Genomic DNA, 20,206 nt, shown 5'->3' on the forward strand with positions numbered 1-20,206 from the left:
ACCTGAGACGTTTCTGTTACATCATCAAGTTGTTCTGAGGTTTTGGATATGCTAAGGAATTTGGATACATCTTTTGTGTTAGAAGTGATGGTTCTTCCATACTTGTAACAAGAAGTAGAATTTACAATTTTGGCTATATGAATTTTGCAAAGAACTAAATAATGATCTGAAATATCATCACTTGGCTGAATAATTTCAACACCATCAACATCAATTTGATGTTGATATTTATTTAAAAATATGTATTTAAGACATTTAATTATATTATATAGTACAATAATCATTCAAGACATTTGAAAACTTACAATTAGTTTATAACTAACTGCTGCTTTACAGAAGTTTACAGATAAGGTTAACATTAGAACAAGTGGTATTAACAAAGCCGTTTCTTTACCTTTTTCCTCTCTCCATTTCCTGTACATTAAAGTACCTGTCAAAGTTTGGAAACATTTAATGATTTTGAAATAATTCACTTATGCTCACTAAGGGTAAATTTATTTAAAAGTACAGTAAAAACAAATATTGTGGCACATTTAAATTTCAAATAAGTTTTCTATTTTAATCATGTAAAAAAACTTGGACACTGTCGCGAGCGCTGCCCCTGACTCGTGCTGGTTTGGCCAGTGAATGGTTAAGCACCTCTATGATGTTATGTATAGCTAATGCAGCATCAGCACCAAGGTTTGAGCCTTGCTGCAGAATAAAGATCAGTCTGAGATCTTTGCTAAAAAAAATCTCACGCAAATAATACGCAACATCCTTGAATATATTAGGTATCATCACCTTGGAATTATAAGGTTCTCGTTCACATTTTTGTCCAAATTAATTTATTCACATTTGTATTTCATGACAACTTATTTACATTATGTGATTTTTAGGTTATAGCTACAAAGGAGTATGGTGTACATAATCTTTGAAGTTCAATATCTCTAAGCTGATCAGAAAATTACAATTCCAAGGTCGCAAAATGTTGGGTTATAAAGAGCAATCAGGGTAACGGACTGAATCAAACTTCATAACATAATACAAATACAAAACATAATAGCACTGCAGATATGTAAATAACAAACCTATCATGACAAACACTTACCAATCTAAATAAAGACCAACTGTTGCATTCTGCACAGGAATATCACTTGTTATATCTCGATTTCTCTATTTATTATATTAGTTACAACAAACTTACCTCAGGCTGCCTCGAATGTTCTGACGAGGAGGATGTTGACGACGCTCTGTGAGCCTCCCGATTACTCATCTCGAATAAGCCTATACTTAAAAAACTATAAAATATCCGTGTTTTATCATTAATGTTCTTTAATATCCTCTTATTGCCAATACATCTCCCACCATGCGCCCGCGCCACTAAAACACTACTTCCAGGTTCAATGAGCCGCCGATCAAAATCTCACGAGCCAATCAGAGCGAACCGCTGTTAAGCCCGCCCTCACGAGAGGTTTGTGTCAGAATGGCGAACGTAAATCTGCGAAGTGCAAACAAAAACTTGGAAAGCGAAAACGAAAACACTGGCAGCGCATTCAAAACTGCGTTCAGCAAACGTGAAGCTGAAAGTGAAATCAACAAAGAATGCAGTTTATTTGAAGATGCTGTTACTTTTTTGCTATTTAGTTTATTGTTTTTATTTTCATAGTGTTTTTCTCATTTATCAATGTATATTTTTTGTTCGTTTTCGCAAAAGTTGCGTTCGTTTTATTTGGCACAAATCTGATTCCATACGTTATGACAAAAAAAGAATTAGAGGAAATTTTTGCTTTGACAAATGGGCACTTTGGGCACCAAGGGGCAAAGGGGCAGGTGCTCAAGCACCCAACGCCCCCCCCCCCCCCTGCTAGTCCATATCATGTTTTGATTCAAGTGTACTGACCTACTTTTTATTTTGGCTATTTGTCCAAAATTTGGCATATTCCGTCCGCGTTAGGCTATAGGAATTCCATTTTTATGACTGGGTTCTACGAACCAGTCTGTGTTTTCCGCATTGAAATTATAGGGCTGTGTGTCTCAGTGCAATTTGGGAAATAAATCAATTAAATCTGTATGTGGATGTGTGTAAATATTCATAAGTAACTGTAATTTAATTACTTTTTTTTCTTAGTAATTGTAACTAATAATTAAATTACGTAACGCCGTTACATGTAACTAGTTACTCCCCTACATTGAACCTGCACCGGGGCCCCGCAAAACCCCAGCTATTTCCCTGCGTTTATATGTGCATTGATTTTTAAAGTTGAGTGAATGTGTGGCATTCGTTCCATGGGCTCTGTTTGTATTGCCAGCAGATGTCAGTAGAGTCTACTGTAGTATCTAAACTGAAAAAAAACGGGGACAGAAGAAGAATAGGCGGTTGCCATAGTAACAGATGTTAGCTGGAGCAAATGTGTTGTTGGCTAATTTCGGAGCTACCTGTGTTGATGCTGTTGGCGTCAGTTGTGTTAATATTTTCTGCCTTTAGGAAAAGCTAATCAAATATACACAAACGCGTTTTATTTCTGCTCTGAATCGGATCGGTAACTACATATCTTTATTATTGTCTTTACTGCTCTGACTCTTGTGTTTTGAATGACTGACAGCTTCAGGTTCACAGATTTGATGGCTCTGACACATCGTCAACCACCCGTTTTGTCAAGATTTCTTGAAATATTCTTACCATAGAAAATCTTGTAACCAGTCATTTTCAGGCCACAATGATTTTCCCCTTCTCTGTATATGGACAATGCTGTCGGTGTTTTTAGTATTATTATCATCATAGGAAATGTTTAGCATTTATTGGTTATGAAACAAGACGGACAGACGTTCTATCTTTTCATGTCGCTAAAAACCCAGTAATATTGGTTTGTAAATTTAACAGATCATTCATCTTTTCTTTCAGATTCACAGCAGTAAATTAAGTACAAATGTCTACTTCTATACAGAATATTTTTCTTTATATACAGTGTGTGTGTGTGTGTGTGTGTGTCTGTATATATATATATATATTCTTTAATCCTTTCATCTATTTGTACACTATACTCATCATCTCTGCTCTGCTAAAAAAAATATTTAAGACTATTCTAATGTTTACTATTATTACTGGCTATTATGAGAAATTCAGTCATATTTGTTTTGATAAATTTTTCTTGAGGCACTGGAAGACAGAAGATGTCAGGAGATCTTGTAGCTGTGTGGGACGTGGCTTTGAGTGATGGTGTGCACAGGATTGAATTTGAACATGGCACAACCACAGGCAAGCGGGTCATTTACATTGATGGAAAGGTGAGAATCTTAGTACAAATAGCTGGCACTCAGGCTAATACTTGTTGAAGTTCAGTCATACTTGTATAAAATACTAATGACCATTTATTTAAAAATAAATAAATAATCCAAAGCTGGAAGAAAATTAAGAAGCTGCAGTTTGTTCCCATTTGTAATATTAGAATGTAATAAAGAAAATCTGTGTAGAAAATGAGTTGCCAATTATAGACAATTATATATTGAATATATTTAGACCAAAACTAGGATGAAAATAAATGAAAATGTTGCAGTTAGTTTATGAAAATCAATGTAGAAAATCACTAGATAGGGACAATGGTCAGTTATGCAGTTTTGAATCTGTATTATTCCAGAACTGTATATTTATTTATTTATTTATCTAGTTGATGATCTTGACTAATAACTATATTGAACTAGAAATATGTGACATGAGTATTTTCATTATAATGATGGGAAAATAAGTGCTGATGCCTCACAGGTATGTTCATAACTTTCCCAGGAAGTCATTAAGAGAGATTGGATGTTCAAACTGGTTGGAAAAGAGACTTTTCATGTGGGTGATACAAATACAAAAGCCACTATTAACATAGATGCAGTGAGTGGCTTTGCATACGAGTACACTCTCGAGATTAACGGACAGAGCCTGAAGAAGTATATGGAGAATCGCTCCAAAGTTACCAGCACATGGCTCCTCAACCTTGATGGCATCGACTGCAGAGTGGTTCTGGGTAAGAAATACCTGGTCACAAGTTGCTCAAATGAATATGTGATTTGATTGGTCTATGATGAATTTTTTTTCTTGTTCCTCCAACAATACTGGTTCCTGCATTTTATTAGAATGTAGAATCCAAAAGCAAGGATTCATTTTGTGTTCATTGTTGTAAGTGGATAACAATGAACACAAAAGGTACACAATCCATTATTTTCCCCTGCAGTACAGCAGCTCTCTGACCTGCCTCACAGCAGCAGTGATTAACGATGGGATCTCTTACGAGAGTTCTCTCGTACTGCGTCTTAGCTAAGACGCTACGGGAAAAGTCTCTTTTCACGAAATACTGAAGCAAAAAATAATCCTTAATTTTTAATTTTTGTAAAGCGCATTTGCAGCAGCACACAGCCATAGGCGAGACGGCTCACTCGCTCATTGGCTGCTCTGCGGCAACTGCACAAGCCTATCGCTTCGCGCCCTTCATGCCACTTCCTGCCGAAACGGGTGTGGCCCAACCCTATAAAAGGAGCTCGAAAAGGCTGACTCACCTGATTTTTCATCTCTTCAGCGAAGCTCACGCATCGTTGGATCACAAAGGAAGCAAGCGCCATCTGATAAGCATCTCAGCGGGACGAGCCACTTCTGAAGCTGCTGGCCTTCGCCGCCTTCCACTGCCATTCCTGCTGCGCTCTCCGGCGCCTATATCCTTTTATATCCTGTGTGTGTTCGCCCTGCGACGCACACTCGTAAAAGAGCAGCGTCTTTTTAAAAATGCCCTCGTGCGGCTCGTGCAGAGCCCCGCTCAGCGAAGGAGACCGTCACGTCATCTGTGTCTCCCGCCTGGGTGAGGATCATGCAGCGCTCGCGCTCGCTGACGGCGGCTGCCCTCACTGCGAGCTACTGCCGATGGTGACTCTGAGGACTCGCCTGGCATTCTTCTCCAAGCCTGCATCCTCCGCTGCGCCACAGCGCCGTAAAAAGCGCCGCTCCCAGCGTTTACCGGAACCGCCTCCAGCTCAACCGAGCTCGCCGGTTCTCCTCGCTTCACCGGCCTCCCCTGCATCACTTCCCGATGGTCAGCGCCCGCTGTCTGCTGCCGCGTCCTCCGAGGAAGTGGATCTCAGGGCCGCGTCGGAGGAAGAGGACACGTGCTCTCTGCTAGCTTCGGGCAGTGAGGGTTGGGCGAGCTCCGCGGATCTCGCGCCTTCTGCTCAGAGGCCCAGCAGACGGGCTGATATCGAGAAAGAGCTGATGCGAGTGCTCACGCTGGCCGCGGCGAGCCTCGGCCTCGAGTGGTCTGCACCAGCGCCCCCCTCTCGTTCCCGGCTGAATGGTAGCTTTCTCCCGGATGAGCGTATTTCTCTCAGCTCGAAGCACGCCCCGTTTCTTCCGGAGCTTTATGAAGAAGTGGCGAAAGCTTGGAACGCTCCGTTCTCAGCGAGAACTCGTTTGTCTGTTTCGCCAGCATTCTCCACACTGGACGATGCTAAAAACAGAGGCTACCAGTCACTTCCGCCGGTGGAACAGGCTATAGCAACGCACCTTTGCCCGCCCTCTGCTGGACGGTGGACGAAAGCGGCCTTGCCATCGAAAGCCTGCCGCATGACGTCATCGCTGCTCTCACGGATCTTCTCCGCTGCTGGCAGGCTGCGTCTGCGCTACACACCATGGCCACGCTGCAGATCTTCCAGGGCGATCTCCTCCGCAAGCTGGATGAGATGGGACCTGAAGCGATCTGTCTCGCGGATCTGAGGAGTGCTTTGGATCTCTCCCTCCGCGCTACAAAATCCGCTGCACAGGCCATGGGACGGGTTATGGCTTCCGCTACGGTGGCTGAGAGACATTTGTGGCTAACGCTTTCGGACATGGTGGAGTCTGAGCGCACTGCGTTCCTCGACGCCCCGCTGACTCCTGCTGGCCTCTTCGGATCGTCTGTCAACGAGTTTGTCGAGAGATTCGTCGAGGATCAGAAAGCGTCACAAGCGTTTAAGCATTTCTTGCCAAAGTGCTCCGGTTCTGCAGCGAGCCGCGCTAGACCGGCCCCACAAAGCTCTCAGTCACGCCCACGTCTCCAGCTGCTTCATCGCGACAGCGTCAGCAACGCAGCTCGGGACCCCGTTCTCGCTCTTCCAGCCGTCACCCCGCGCCGCGGGAGTCACGGCTGAGGATTACGGTGCAGCCAGCAAGGGCTCGCGCCCATAAGATCGACTCGATCGACTCGCTACATAGTAAATGTGCACACTCCTCAGTGCCTACAAACACTATGTCACACACGGCGCGTGGTTTCTGTAAAAACGAAACCCGTGCACATATGCTCTGCCCAGGCAGTCAGCGAATCGAAAGCGATAAATGTGCACGCTTGCAGCCCACAGTTAGTCGCAGACATCACGAGTCCCACGGGACCCGCTCAACCCTCCCTCAATCGGTTAAGCACCGGAACGGGGTCGAGGAGGAGCGATCTGCCCATGGTGCAGCGCACTGAAGCGCCGCCGTTGCCCGGTCAACAGAGCGCGCTTCGCATCCAGCCCTTAGCCATTCATGCAGATGCATGGTCAGCGCTTCCAGGGGTTTCGGATTGGGTGCTAGGCATTATAAAGAGAGGCTACTCGCTACAGTTTTTTCGACGCCCTCCGCGCTTTTTAGCGCGCGTCAAAACTGCGGTCAAAACAGAAGTAGCACACATACTTCGGGCCGAAATATCAAAACTGTTGAGCAAAGGGGCTGTAGAGCCTGTGTCTCCAGCTCAATGTGAGGGGGGGGCTGTACAGCAGATACTTTCTAGTGCCCAAGAAAGACGGGGGTCTCAGGCCCATACTGGATCTAAGACAGCTGAACAAGGCATTGGTGAAACGCAGTTTCAGAATGCTTACGACCAGAAAACTCCTCGCGCATATTCGCAGAGGAGACTGGTTCATGTCAATAGATCTGAAGGACGCATATTTTCAAATACAGATAGCGTCAAGTCACAGGCGATATTTGAGATTCGCCTTCGAGGGCCAGGCATACCAGTTTACAGTCCTGCCGTTCGGCTTGTCCGTAGCCCCTCGCACGTTTACGAGGTGCATGGACGCAGCGCTCGCTCCTCTCAGACTCAGAGTCGTGCGAGTGCTGAACTATTTGGACGACTGGCTGATTCTGGCTCAATCTCGAGCGGAGCTCGTGGAACACGGGGCCATTTTACTCGATCACCTCGAGAAACTTGGTCTCAGTGTCAACTGGACGAAGAGTTCGATGAACTCTAGTCAGACGATACTGTTTTTGGGTATAGCTTTGGACTCAAGTTCCATGACGGCGCGGCTGTCACCACAGCGCGCGTTGGGCATTCAGCACACAGCAAGTTCTCTCCGCTGCGGCGCGACCGTTTCGCTCAGAGAATTTCAGAGGATGCTGGGTCTCATGGCCTCAGCATCTCCAGTTCTTCAGTTGGGCCTGCTCCGCATGTGCCCCCTGCAGTTCTGGCTGAAAGCGCGGGTACCTGGTCGGCTGCATCTCAGGGTCAATCAGAGCTGCGTTACAGCCCTGAAACCCTGGATAGCGAACGACTGGTACCAATCAGGTGTAAGCCTGGGGACTTCCTCGAAAGTGAAGATGGTGTCGACGGACGCCTCCACTTCGGGATGGGGAGCGCTGCTCGAGGGCAGACCGTCCTTTGGCCTGTGGTCAGAACGGGAAAAGCTCCAACATATCAACTGTCTGGAAATGCTGGCAGTGGAGAACGCGTTGACGCGCTTTTGTCCCCGAATCAAGGGGCACCACGTCTTAGTCCGTTCGGACAACATGTCTGTGGTGTCCTACATAAATCGCCAGGGCGGTCTCAGGTCCCGAAACCTGTGCAGGTTGGCGGAACGCCTCCTGGTTTGGGCTCAGCGCAACTTGCGCTCGCTGAGGGCAGTTCATGTACCTGGGCTACAGAATCTGGGTCCAGACAGGCTGTCCAGAAACAACATTCCCACGGGCGAATGGTCTCTACACCCGCGCAAACAGTCCGGCTGTTGTGGGAGAGATTTGGCAGGGCGGAGGTGGACCTCTTCGCGTCCCACGAAAACGCTCACTGCCCCGCGTTCTTTTCCAAGAACGAAAGCGCGCTGTCACGGAGATGGCCGTGCTGCCCGCTTTATGCTTTTCCCCCCCGTCTCCCTCCTTCCGCAGGTGATAGAACGGGTGAGAGAAACGAGATGTTCAATACTGCTTGTAGCACCATTTTGGAAGAACCAACCATGGTTCCCAGATTTGATGCAGTTAGCAGACACCGCCCCGTGGCCAGTGCCGTTGAGGAGGGGCCTCCTCTCGCAGGCCAGGGGCTCGATTTGGCACCCTCAACCGGAGTTGTGGTCCCTCCATGTGTGGGCGCTCAACGGTTACCCGCTGATCTCTCAGTGGGAGTGCTAAATACCATCACTCAGGCTAGAGCCCCGTCGACACGACGGCTGTATGCTTCGAAGTGGTCGGTGTTCTCCAGCTAGTGCACAGCTCGGGGATGTTCACCCCTTAGTTGTGAGGTGACGGAGGTTCTCTCCTTCCTGCAGGAGCTGTTGGATGAGGGCAGAGCCCCATCCATGCTCAAAGTTTATGTGGCGGCCATCGCAGCGTTTTCTGAGACAGCGCTCGGTCAGTCAATAGGAAGGAACGATTTGGTCATCCGCTTCCTTAGAGGAGCTAGGAGGCTGAATCCTCCCAGACCCCCGTCAGTCCCTATATGGGACCTCGCAACGGTTTTGGAGGCCATGAAGGGACCCCCTTTTGAGCCTATCCAAACGATTAGCCTCCAGCATCTGTCGTTCAAGACAGTGTTCTTTTTGGATCTCGCTTCAGTGAAGCGTGTGGGTGACCTGCACGCGCTCTCTGTGAGCCAGTCGTGCTTGGAGTTTGGGCCTAATGACTCAAGGGTCATACTCAAACCTAGGCACGGTTATGTGCCGAAATCCCTCAACACGCCGTTTTGGGCTCAGGTTATTGCCCTCTGCCCTGTCGGTGTCAGGAGGGGATGGAGACTCGAGTCTTCTTTGCCCTGTTAGGGCTTTAAGAGCTTATGTGTCTCGCTCCATTGTCTTTAGACAGACTGAGCAGCTGTTTGTCTCGTTCAGTGGATGTTCCAAGGGAATGGGTGTTTCGAGACAGACTCTATCCAGATGGATAGTTGACACCATAGCGTTAGTTTACGCTTCCAGGGGCCTTCAGTGCCCACTGGGTGTCAGAGCACACTCCACAAGGGGCGTTGCCTCGTCGTGGGCATGGTCTACGGGGATCTCCTTGCAGGATATATGTATGGCGGCAGGTTGGGCCTCGCCGTCTACATTTATCAGGTTCTATAACCTGGAGGTTCCCGCCTTGCAAGCAAGGCTGCTGTCGGTATAGTCGAATCAGGTCCCTGATTGGAACTCTGAGATCGCGAGCGTTATTCGCTGCCGACTGTTATATGGGCAGTATTGCGTAAGACCCGCATGGCCACATTGGTCAGGCCTTGCCTCGACTGTGTGATGTCATATTGCCGCATCTACGGGTGCGGCTAGATATGGGACGGAGGGTCCCCCCCCCCCCCCCCCTCCTGTCCTGGACTCTCTGTGAGTCCCTCGGGTGACTGTGCACTGTAAATCCTGGGCGTTGCTTCCAGGTTTATTGGTGTGTGATCCCTGCGCGCACAGCGCTTTACATGGGGTTCCCGTAACGTCTTAGCTAAGACGCAGTACGAGAGAACTCTCGTAAGAGAACGTACTCGGTTACTAACGTAACCTCGGTTCTCTCTAGAAGAAGAACTGCGTTCTCTGCCGTGCGTACGATTCACTCTGGTTCGCTTCGGTGATGAAATAAATCAGGTGAGTCAGCCTTTTCGAGCTCCTTTTATAGGGTTGGGCCACACCCGTTTCGGCGGGAAGTGGCATGAAGGGCGCGAAGCGCCCTTATTGGTCTGATGTTGCATCAGCCTGCGCTCGATAGGCTGTGCAGTTGCCGCAGAGCAGCCAATGAGCGAGCGAGCCGTCTCGCCTATGGCTGTGTGCTGCTGCAAATGCGCTTTACAAAAATTCAAAAGTAAGGATAATTTTTTTGCTTCAGTATTTCGTGAAAAGAAACTTTTCCCGTAGCGTCTTAGCTAAGACGCAGTACTCGTTCCCTCTTCTAGAGAGAACCGAGGTTACGTTAGTAACCGAGTACGTTACTTAACGTAAACCTGGGTTCTTTGATAACAGAGTTAGGTATTTCACTATGGCAATCGCTTTGGGCGTGACCAACTGTGGAAGCTCCTATGACACCACGTCTCTCTTTGACAGACAGGTCGATCTCTGACCAGGCTCCATCCCACCAATATCAGTCAGGTTGACCCCTGCCAAAATCATTATAGAGACATTTCTTCCCATACCTGTGCAAGAAGGGAAGTGCTGGTGAAACACTTCATTATGTTATCAAAGAACCCAGGTTTACGTTAAGTAACCCATCGTTCTTTTTCTAACTTCACTCGTTGTTTCACTATGGGAGATATAGCCACCTCCATAACAATTAAATAGGCATGGAACAACTGGCTCCCAGCACTGCATGTACTAAGGAAGGCTCAGACACAACCAGTCTATAGAACCGCACAAAAGTATGTGGTGTTCAACTTGCTGCTGAACAAATACCTTGAATTGAAATCCCTTTAAGAAAGGCCCATGTTGTAGCCATCCCCCGGGTGAAGTGGGCTCTCAAGCCCTTAGGCAGTTGAAGACCCTTGCAAATATATGCTAAAGATATAGCCTCTATGATCCAATGAGACAGCTGTTGGCAAGAAAATGGCTTCCCCTTGTGAGGAGTAGATCATGACACAAACAGCTGGCAATAAGTCCTAAAACCTGCTTTTCTTTTTACATACATGTATGTTACATAATGTAACATACATGTATGTACATAATACATACATGTATGTTACATATATGTTTAAATATCAACACGAGGCACAGGTGTTTTTATATCGCTGTATTTCTGAAGGAAGACTTGCATGTTATATGCGTGTGAGCGTACCAGCTCTGCTTTGTTTACAGCTGTTACTGGGGAAACCTCTATTTCTCGTGCTTTATGTCTATGCTTTAAAACATCTCCTGCTGGCAAAGAATGAATTTGCATTTTCATTAAGTCTGCCCTGATCCACGCAGCAAACATATTTTGTTTGTTATCAAAAAATATCTACTCTACAGGGACTTGGCTGTTGTTATTGATTCTAATTGGAAGTCTACCGGAAGTTAAGTTAGGTCCACAAAAGCGCGCATGCACAGTAACGTTTGTTTATGTTGTTGCTGTTGAAACGTCTATATGTAGAACTGCTCTGAGCAAGTTCATAGTGAGCTGTACACAGTGGGTGATACACAGTCCGCCATTGCTGCACTGACGAGAATGTCTCTCAAGTGCTTTAGGTGTTCTGTAGCTGGATGTATGAATCCACATAGCTCTCTCCGTTTACTCCTGAAATCTGAGCCGCTAAAAACAAGGTGGATTAATTTTATTTTTGAAGAAGATGCTCCCTCAACTCTACTGAAATTTGTTTATGTCTGTGCGTATCATTTACACTGTACTGCTTTGTGAATGAGAGTCAGGTTAAGTAGTTTTTGCACAAAAGTTTCACCTGAAGGATGGAGCAATGGCAATTTTTTGTGATCCAGCTACACTTCCAAAAGAAGTATCACGTGTTAGTTTTCCAAATTGCCTTTCTGAAAGACCTTGGCACTCTATAAGGCTAATGTTGCTAAATGTGCTTTTTAACTGATGCTGCCTTCACGTGCTACCAGAATGATCGTGAATATGAAAATGGGAGTTAAAATTGCATATGAAAGCAATGTGAAGACAAAAATTATACGTTTTGGCTCATACCCTGTCAATTTTAACAGGCAATAAGAAAATTATCTGTAAAGTATTTTGTGTTCCCATACACACTCTGGGGACATCAGATACTTATTTTACATATTGTGAATAGGGGTATAATAGGTCCCCTTTAAGAGAGAGAAACGTAAGACCAATTCCCTCCAATGGCTCAAAGGGGTGTTGAGAAAGGGCTTCCATGACGATGGATAAATTAAGCTCAGAGGAGGGAATGCGTAAAGAAGGACGTCTGGCCATGGGTGGGCTAGAGCATTCAAACCCAGTGGTACATTTTCATCTGCTAGAGAGAAATACATAGGACGTTGAGCACTTTCTGGCGACCATACCACTGCCATATCTGGACCACCAACTGGGGATGGATTTTCCACTACCCATTCAGTGGATTTCCCCTGGATAATAAATCTGCTCCTCTGTTTAAAATCCCTCGAATGTAAGTTGCCCTGAGGGATAAAAGCCTTGTTTCGCTCCACACAATCAGCCTCTTCGACCGCTGGTGCAGTTGAAGGGAGCGTGTAACCCCCTGTCGACTGATGTAAGCAACCATTGTGGAATTTCGGGCTTCACTAACACATGCTGCCCTCCGATAAAGCTCAGAAAATGTTTCAGTGCTAACCACACAGCTAGCAACTCTAGATAATTTATGTGTATGTAAATTAGCTGCTGAGGCCACATGCTGTTCACAGCTCTTCCCATTAGAGTCGCTCCCTAGCCCTTCAAGGACGTCCCATCTTCATGGTTTCTCTCGATGACACGAGATATATGCTCAGAGAACATAAACCGCACTAGTGGTACAAAACACACAGGTCTGTTAAGAGCAATACTTTTAATATGGACAATTTTTTTTTACACCAACAATATACTATAGGCGTTATACTTACAGAACTCGGGTGATTTTTCAAACTTGATATGCTGTTGTGTTAGGCCAGTTTCAAATTCAACATTTTTGTCTTCTATTCCAGATGAACTGAATCATGAAGTTCACTCATGGGCGATTCATATTCAAAGGCGAATCTCAAAATTGAAGATCGAATGCCAACCCACCAGACGAATAATCAAATATTCGGTGTTGATTACTACGCAAGGTTCAAAGCTTAAAAAATGGTATTCGGATCAGCCCAACAATTTTGTCCCAGAGTGCTGGGTTTGGCACTTCTGAGTCCATCTGTCACCCCAGCTCCTCCAAAATCTTCACTTGATATGCAGACAATAAAGTCAATGCGTTCAGCAAGCACACGGACTGCCCCGGGAATTTATACATCCTCTGATATATCGAAGTGTTCAACCACTCCATTTTACTGTCAACTTGCGAAGCCGAGTCGTTGGTGCTAGGAGGTCTAGACTTTTGGGCAGGGAAGAGGGACTTGTCTTCCTCCTCTTTGTCGTCCATGTCTAAATCAAAGAGATCAGAGTTAGCATCACCCTCTATGTCCTTGTCCCCGAGGTCCCCCTCCTCCTGCGTGAGCAGGCCCTCAAACAACAGAGGTGGGGTGGAGCCTTGTCACAGGTCGACCTGTTTGTCAAAGACAGATGTGGTGTCATAAAAGCATCCGCAGTTGGTCACGCCCAAAGCGATTCCCATAGTGAAACACAAATGGAAGTTAGAAAAATAACATTAGATTAAATGTTAAAGAAGGTTAAAAAAAAAACAAAAAAATATTACAAATCTCTTTAAATAATTAGTGCTTTACAATAAGAGGAGTTTCTCTTGTAATAAAAACACAAACTTCATTGGGGCTCTAGTGAGCAAATGGACATCAGGCTTTAGTGAACATTAGCAATTTTATTAGGTCTCGCCAATACAGCATATGACTCAGTTAAATAACACTTTTAACTATCAAACAGAAGCTTCCAAGGACTTTCCAGACCTTTGATTTTGTGTGTTTATATGGCTTATATCTCAGTGGTGTAGCAGCAAGTAGTGTGCGATAGGACACATTTTTTTAAGATTAGCTACTATGTTCAATTCATCAATCACAGGTCCTGCTGAAATTGACAGTATAAAGTTTGACTAAAATATCAACTTCTATTTTCGATAGGAGTGATGAGACAACAGGTTGATATATAGAGAAACTCCCCATTTTTCTGATGAAAAATTCAGTATTGTGCATTTAATTCTTCCCAGTTGGATTTATACTGTCTATTTCAGGGCACTGAAGGTGAGTCAGTGAGACTAGTATTGTGATTTATATTGTTGTTTTTCATCTTCATCACTCCTGCAACCTGCTAATTGATCACTCATAAACTCTTCCATCCTTAACAGAGAAAGATACCATGGATATATGGTGTAATGGGCAGAAAATGGAAACAGCTGTAAGTCCAGCAGTTACTATGTTCACTATTATATTATACTATACTAACTTGTTTTTCTTTTCTTTTTTTTTGTAATGCTGCTATTTGTTACCATAAGTTAATACATGAATATCATGAACTAAATTAACAATATTTTGAAGCATTTAATTTATGAAAAAAAAGTTTATAAATATGAGCCTAAACCTCTAAATGTAAAAATAATTTTTCATTGTTAGTTCAAGATACCTAAAGCATTAAGTAATGATTTGAACCTTAATGTAAAGTCTGATATATAATTTTGTTGTTGTTTAATTTTTTCTTATGTCAGAAATAATCCCCAGGTTAATACCTTAGGTCACGGCAATCTGTAGCACCTCTCAATAAACTTCTTGCTCTTTGTGTAAAAATGAGTGTGACTACAGTAAACGGTAGCTGAAGAAATTTAATTCAGTTTTAGTTTAACGGGGCTCTAGACTAACTTTTGCACAGGTTGCACTGGTGCGCCTTTCTTAGGTGCACCAGCACAAAAGTTAGTTGCACCCAAATTTCCGACCGCTTCACATTTAACACCGCAGCAATATTGACTTGTAGCCTAAATTATTAACTAACAAGCTGGTCAACATAAAGTTCTTTATTTGAAGCACAATTCTACAAGAAAGGTAACTTACCGAAAAAGTGATGATGGTTAAAGTGCTTCACTGAGCTGAAATTTTTACTTAAAACATCTCAAGATAAATGAAATAAAATTAAAATCTAAATGAAGTGTTTTAAGGGCTTCAGATTGAACATCTCATGGCTCAATGTCTTATGGACTATCTTCCATTGCAGTCGCATGCCCCTCGGATGGCCAACTCCTGTAGTTTGGCCTTCTTGATCTTTGACCTTGGCTAAACCAGCTGGCCACACTCTCTCTAGCATCAAAATCTTCCACACTTGGCCCCTCTACACTGATTCTTATCGGATCTTCCACTGTGTCAGAATGAAGGGATGCTCTAGTGTCTGATTTGAACACCTAAACAGTCCCTAAACAGCTCATACTACATAATAGTTTCAACTATTAATATAGTTCAGTTTTGTATGTAATAGCAAAGTGATTATATTTGGTTTCGTTTTTTATTAAGTTAATTTAGAAAAATGTTTGGAGCATTTTTTGTTTGTTAGATATAAGTGTTTATTTGTTTCATTTTTAATTATTTTAAGTAATGACCAAGTGGCTAGCGACAGACAGTGAGCCTATGTTTGATCAAATTAGCCTTCTCAAATCATCATGACTTGCGTAAAATAATATCTATAGATATAAAACAGTTCAAGAATATAACAATGTTTAAATGTTAAACCTAGATAAATGTGCGCTATATCCAATAGTTTGTGCAGAGACGCTTTGCAGGACATGGAGACACCAGCGGCATTTTTTTCAGTGGATACACCATAATCTTTGCTCATAAGGAAAGAGTAATACATCATTCGTAACTGCAAAGGGTCTACTTTAATTTGTGTGCACTCCCAATATCAACGAAACGTTGTGCTTTTATAAAATAAAGAAAACAAACATGATGCATTCTCTGCTCTCTCATCTTGAACAAGAGCGCTTCACAAAAAATTAACCGAAACTCAGTGAAAACATGCCTCACAGACATGATAAATATATCTATAGAAAGAGTTAAATGACTTCCGTATTTTTCGGACTATAAGTCGCACCTGAGTATAAGTCGCATCAGTCCAAAAATACGTCATAATGAGGAAAAAAACATATAAGTCGCACTGGACTATAAGTCGAATTCATTTAGAACCAAGAGAAAACATTACCGTCTACAACTGCGAGAGGGCGCTCTATGTCTTCAGTGTAGACTACAGGAGCACTGAGCAGCATAGAGCACCCTGTCGCGACTGTAGATGGTAATGTTTTCTCTTGATTCATTTTTAGTTCATTTCTCTTGGTTCATGTCAAATTAATGTTGATAAATAAGTCGCACCTGACTATAAGTCGCAGGACCAGCCAAACTATGAAAAAAAGTGCGACTTATAGTCCGGAAAATACGGTACTTAACAAAATAAAACAAGTCAAAAAACTCAATTATAATCATAATCTGTAAAGATGCACTTCTCTCTATAAGGCTCCGTCCACACGGAGATGCGTTTTGCTGTATACGCATACATCCGACGTTTTGGGAGAGTGAAACCATTATTTTTTAAAACCGGGTCCCAGATTGGATAAATTTGAAAAAGCTGCCTTTGCGTTTTCGTGCGGAGAGCGAATACGTTTATTTTCTGAAACACTGACTTCATCAGCCCATCTCTTTCCCCTAGTCAGAAACTAGTACATCACGTAGCAGCAACAAAAACATGAACAAACACTGAACGATTGTATTTTTATTAACTAACATTAACACAGATTAATAAATGTATTGTTCCATGTTCGTTTGTATACTGCACGCAAGGTTTATGCGCAGTCCAAGTCTTCTTCTTTTCATTTTTAGTGTATCTCTGTGGCAGAATTACAGCGCCATGCTGGTCTGGCATGTATACTACATCGTTTTGTGTCAGTTTTGTGGTTTCGTGTGGATGCAGATATTTCTTGAGATGAGGGAAAAAAACAGTTTTGATAGTGAAAGCTCTGGCTTCGTGTGGACGTAGCCTAAAGGCATGTCTAATGAGGAGATGGCGAGTCAGGATCGGAAACTTCAACCTTGTGACACAGACTCGGAATACACTGGTTTATTAGTAAATCATTCAAATATCTCCTTACTATTTCCCCCTGTCACATTAATGGTAATTACTTTTGCTGGTGCTTTGCGGCAAGCCTAAGTCTATTGCGTGTATTTGCGCTGCGTGTATTTGCAGCTGCGCTGTAGGCATGAACCATACTGCTGCTGGAAGGACAATGAACACTGTCGAGTCACTCTTGACAGTCGCGGTAGCATAGTCTTGTGTTGTTTCCACCTAATCACTAATCACTAATTGATGGATGTGTAAAAATATAAAAGTAAGGAGAAGTCTAAAACAGACGGGAGCCCCTCACACCTGAATTATGACATAAAAATTGTCCCGGAGCCAGTTTTAGGGGCGTTGGAAATTACCAATAATGAAATAAACAAAATAAAACTGTAAATCTATCATGTGATGCAGGTTAGATTAAGTCCCCTAACACAATCAACAGGGCAAAGATAAAAATAAAAAAGTGGATAGTTTAGAGTTTTTTGTCACTAACATTAGACAATGTCATACAGATGTTGTCACAGCCCTACTGAACATACCAGTTCCACAACATATGTGACCATCATTCATTCAAAAAAACATTCCTCTCTCTTGTTGTTTTCCCTCAGGGTGAGTTTGTTGATGAAGGCACAGAGACGCATTTCTCTCTGGGCGACCATGACTGCTGCATTAAGGCTATGAGCAGCGGCAAGAGACAAGATGGCATCATTCACACGCTGCTGGTGGATGGCATGGAAATCTCAGAGTCAGAGGGATCTGTGTGAATGAGTGTGTGAGTGTGTTTGGATTATCCATTATCCATTGAATTATACGTCATGAGAAGTGAATATACAGTCAGGTCCATATATATTTGTACATGGCACAATTTTTATTTAGCCGTTGACCAAAACATATTCAAGTTACAGGTATATAATGAATATGGGCAAAGTGCAAACTCTCAGCTTTAATTTGGGTGTATTGTCATAAAAATTGGAGGGAAGGTTCTTTGATGTGTACCACCTTTTTCAAGGGACCATAAATATTTGGACAGTTGACTCAAAAGCCATTTCATGGGCAGGTGTGGGCTATTGCTTCACTATTTCTACAACAGTTAAGAAAAGTAAAAGCAAGGTGAAAGGTCTGGAGTTGATTCTAAGTGTTCCATTTTCATTTCTAAGATGTTGCTGTGTACCTACATCATGCAGTCAAAGGAGCTCTCCATTCAAGATAAACAGACAATTGTTAGGCTTCAAGAACAAAACAAATCCATCAGAGAGATAGCAGGAACATTCAGAGTGACCAAATCAACAGTTTGTTACATTTAGAGAAAAAAAAAGAACGCATTGGTGGGCTCAGCAACATAAAAAGGCCTGGACGTCTATGCAGGACGACAGTTGTGGATGATCAGAGGATCCTCTCCATGGTAAAGAAAAGCCCTTTCACAACATCCAGCCAAGTGACTAACACTCTCCCAGGTGTAGGCGTGCCACTTTCTAAGTCTACAATAAAAAAAAAGACTTCAAATGAGCAAATACAGAGGATTCATCACAAGGTGCAAACAAGCCCAGACCACTTCTGGCAAAAAAACATTCTTTGGACGGATGAAATTAAAATCAACCTATACCTGAATGACACAAATACAAAAGTATGGAGAAGGCTTGGAACAGCTCATGATCCTAACATGGTGGAGGATGTGTGATGGCCTGAGCATGCATAGCTTCAAGTGGCACTGAGTTACTGGTGTGTATTCATGATGTGACAGAAGCAGCCGGATGAATTCTAATGTTTATAGGGATATACTGTCTGCCCAGATTCAGCCAAATGCAGCAAAGTTGATTGGATCGCACTTCAGAGTACAGCAAAAGCAACCCCAGGAGTTTGTGAAGGTAAAAAAGTGGAATATTCCTCATTGCTGCCTCATTGCATATTCTGCCATGGCCAAGTCAATCTCCTGATCTCAGCCCGACTCAGCATGCATTTTACTTTCTGAAGACAAAATTAAATAAAGACCCACAAACAACAACTGAAGTCAGCTGCAGTAAAGTCCTGGCAAAGCATCAAAAAGGAGTAAACCCAGTCTTTGGTGATGTCCATGAGTTCCAGACTTAAGCCAATCATTGCCTGCAAAGGATTCTCAACAAAATATAAAAAAATCATTCTATTTATGATTATATTTATTTGTCTAAATACTTTTGAGCCCATGAAAATGGAGGGACTGTGTATTCAAATGGTTGTAATTCCTAAGCATTTTATATTTTTGTTCAATCCTTTGAATTAAAGCTCAAAGTGCACTTCAGTTTCATCCTGGTTGATTCATTTTAATTATATTCTGGTGGCATAAAGAGCTAAAATTATGAAAATTATGTCAGTGTCCAAATATATATGGTCCTCACTGTATGGACATTGAGACATTTGTGACTACAGATCAGCTGGTTCAGTAATGTAACTTTTTTAGGCATAAGAGACAGATGTGTCTTACAAACACATAGTTTAGTTGTATTGCTACCTCACATAGTATAATTGGATAATTTTTTTAACACTATAAATTTGTTAATTTCTGAAATTTTAGGACCTTTACTGGATAGTTTGATGAAGGCTATGTCAAGTATAGACAATTTTTTTATTCTTATGTATCGTGTGTTATTGTGTGGTAGCACAATCATGTTCTCAAAAGCATAGAGTGGTCTAAATGTGAATTAAATGTAAACATGTACTTGTTTAGAGTATTCAGTCTAGAATCTGATCCGATCTGACCAGCCAGTGACTCATTAATAGGGTCAGACTACAGCAATAACATTATATTGGAAATGTACTTTTTTGTGGCTTTGTGTTTTGAGATGCTTTGGTTCAAGGCCTTGTGACAAGCAAGATTACTCTTTTGTATCATTAAGGTTTCATGTGTCTGGTGTAATTCAAGGTGATGTGATGTGTTAGACCTCTGTTGGCATCAACTTTCTACTGAAAAAATTATATGTGAAATAATTCATCATGACATTCTATATGGAACAGTGTTGAGGCTAAACTGAAAAATTATCTGAATCAAGCTATATGTGACCGTAGACAACAAAACTTAAAGGTTATCCAAATAAGATCTTAGCAATGCATATTACTAATCAAAAATTACGTTTTGATATATTTACGGTAAGAAATTTACCAAATATCTTCATTGAACATGATCTTTACTTAATATCCTAATGATTTTTGGCATAAAAGAAAAATCAATAATTTTGACACATACAATGTTTTTTTGGCTATTGCTACTGTAAAAATATACCCCAGCAACTTAAGACTGGTTTTGTGCTTCAGGGTCACATATTTCCTTAAAATTTCAAAGTTTCTTTTTGCTTAGTGGAATGAAAATTGTAATTGTATTTTGATATTAAGGCTTAATTTTTAAAATGGTGGTAT

General features: G+C 42.7%; 1 protein-coding gene across 1 annotated transcript; it reads left to right on the forward strand.

Moving 5' to 3' along the window:
* The first annotated feature begins 2,509 nt into the window (after window positions 1–2,509).
* LOC132152435 (fas apoptotic inhibitory molecule 1-like) lies at window positions 2,510–18,356 on the forward strand. Its single transcript, XM_059561201.1, has 6 exons — window positions 2,510–2,522; window positions 3,137–3,267; window positions 3,764–3,992; window positions 14,076–14,125; window positions 17,428–18,112; window positions 18,167–18,356. Exons 2-5 carry the CDS (start codon window positions 3,154–3,156, stop codon window positions 17,581–17,583), a joined length of 549 nt encoding a protein of 182 aa, XP_059417184.1. The 5' UTR covers window positions 2,510–2,522; window positions 3,137–3,153; the 3' UTR covers window positions 17,584–18,112; window positions 18,167–18,356.
* The last annotated feature ends 1,850 nt before the right edge of the window (window positions 18,357–20,206 follow it).

The sequence above is a fragment of the Carassius carassius genome, chromosome 11 (assembly GCF_963082965.1).
Source record: "Carassius carassius chromosome 11, fCarCar2.1, whole genome shotgun sequence".
NCBI lineage: Eukaryota > Metazoa > Chordata > Actinopteri > Cypriniformes > Cyprinidae > Carassius > Carassius carassius.

Excerpts from the sequence above, each read along its gene's own strand:
- LOC132152435 (XM_059561201.1), top strand. The coding sequence starts at position 3,154 with ATGTCAGGAGATCTTGTAGCTGTGTGGGACGTGGCTTTGAGTGATGGT. Across the intron at positions 3,268-3,763 it reads TCATTTACATTGATGGAAAG|GAAGTCATTAAGAGAGATTG; the intron begins GTGAGAATCTTA and ends TAACTTTCCCAG. Across the intron at positions 3,993-14,075 it reads CGACTGCAGAGTGGTTCTGG|AGAAAGATACCATGGATATA; the intron begins GTAAGAAATACC and ends CATCCTTAACAG.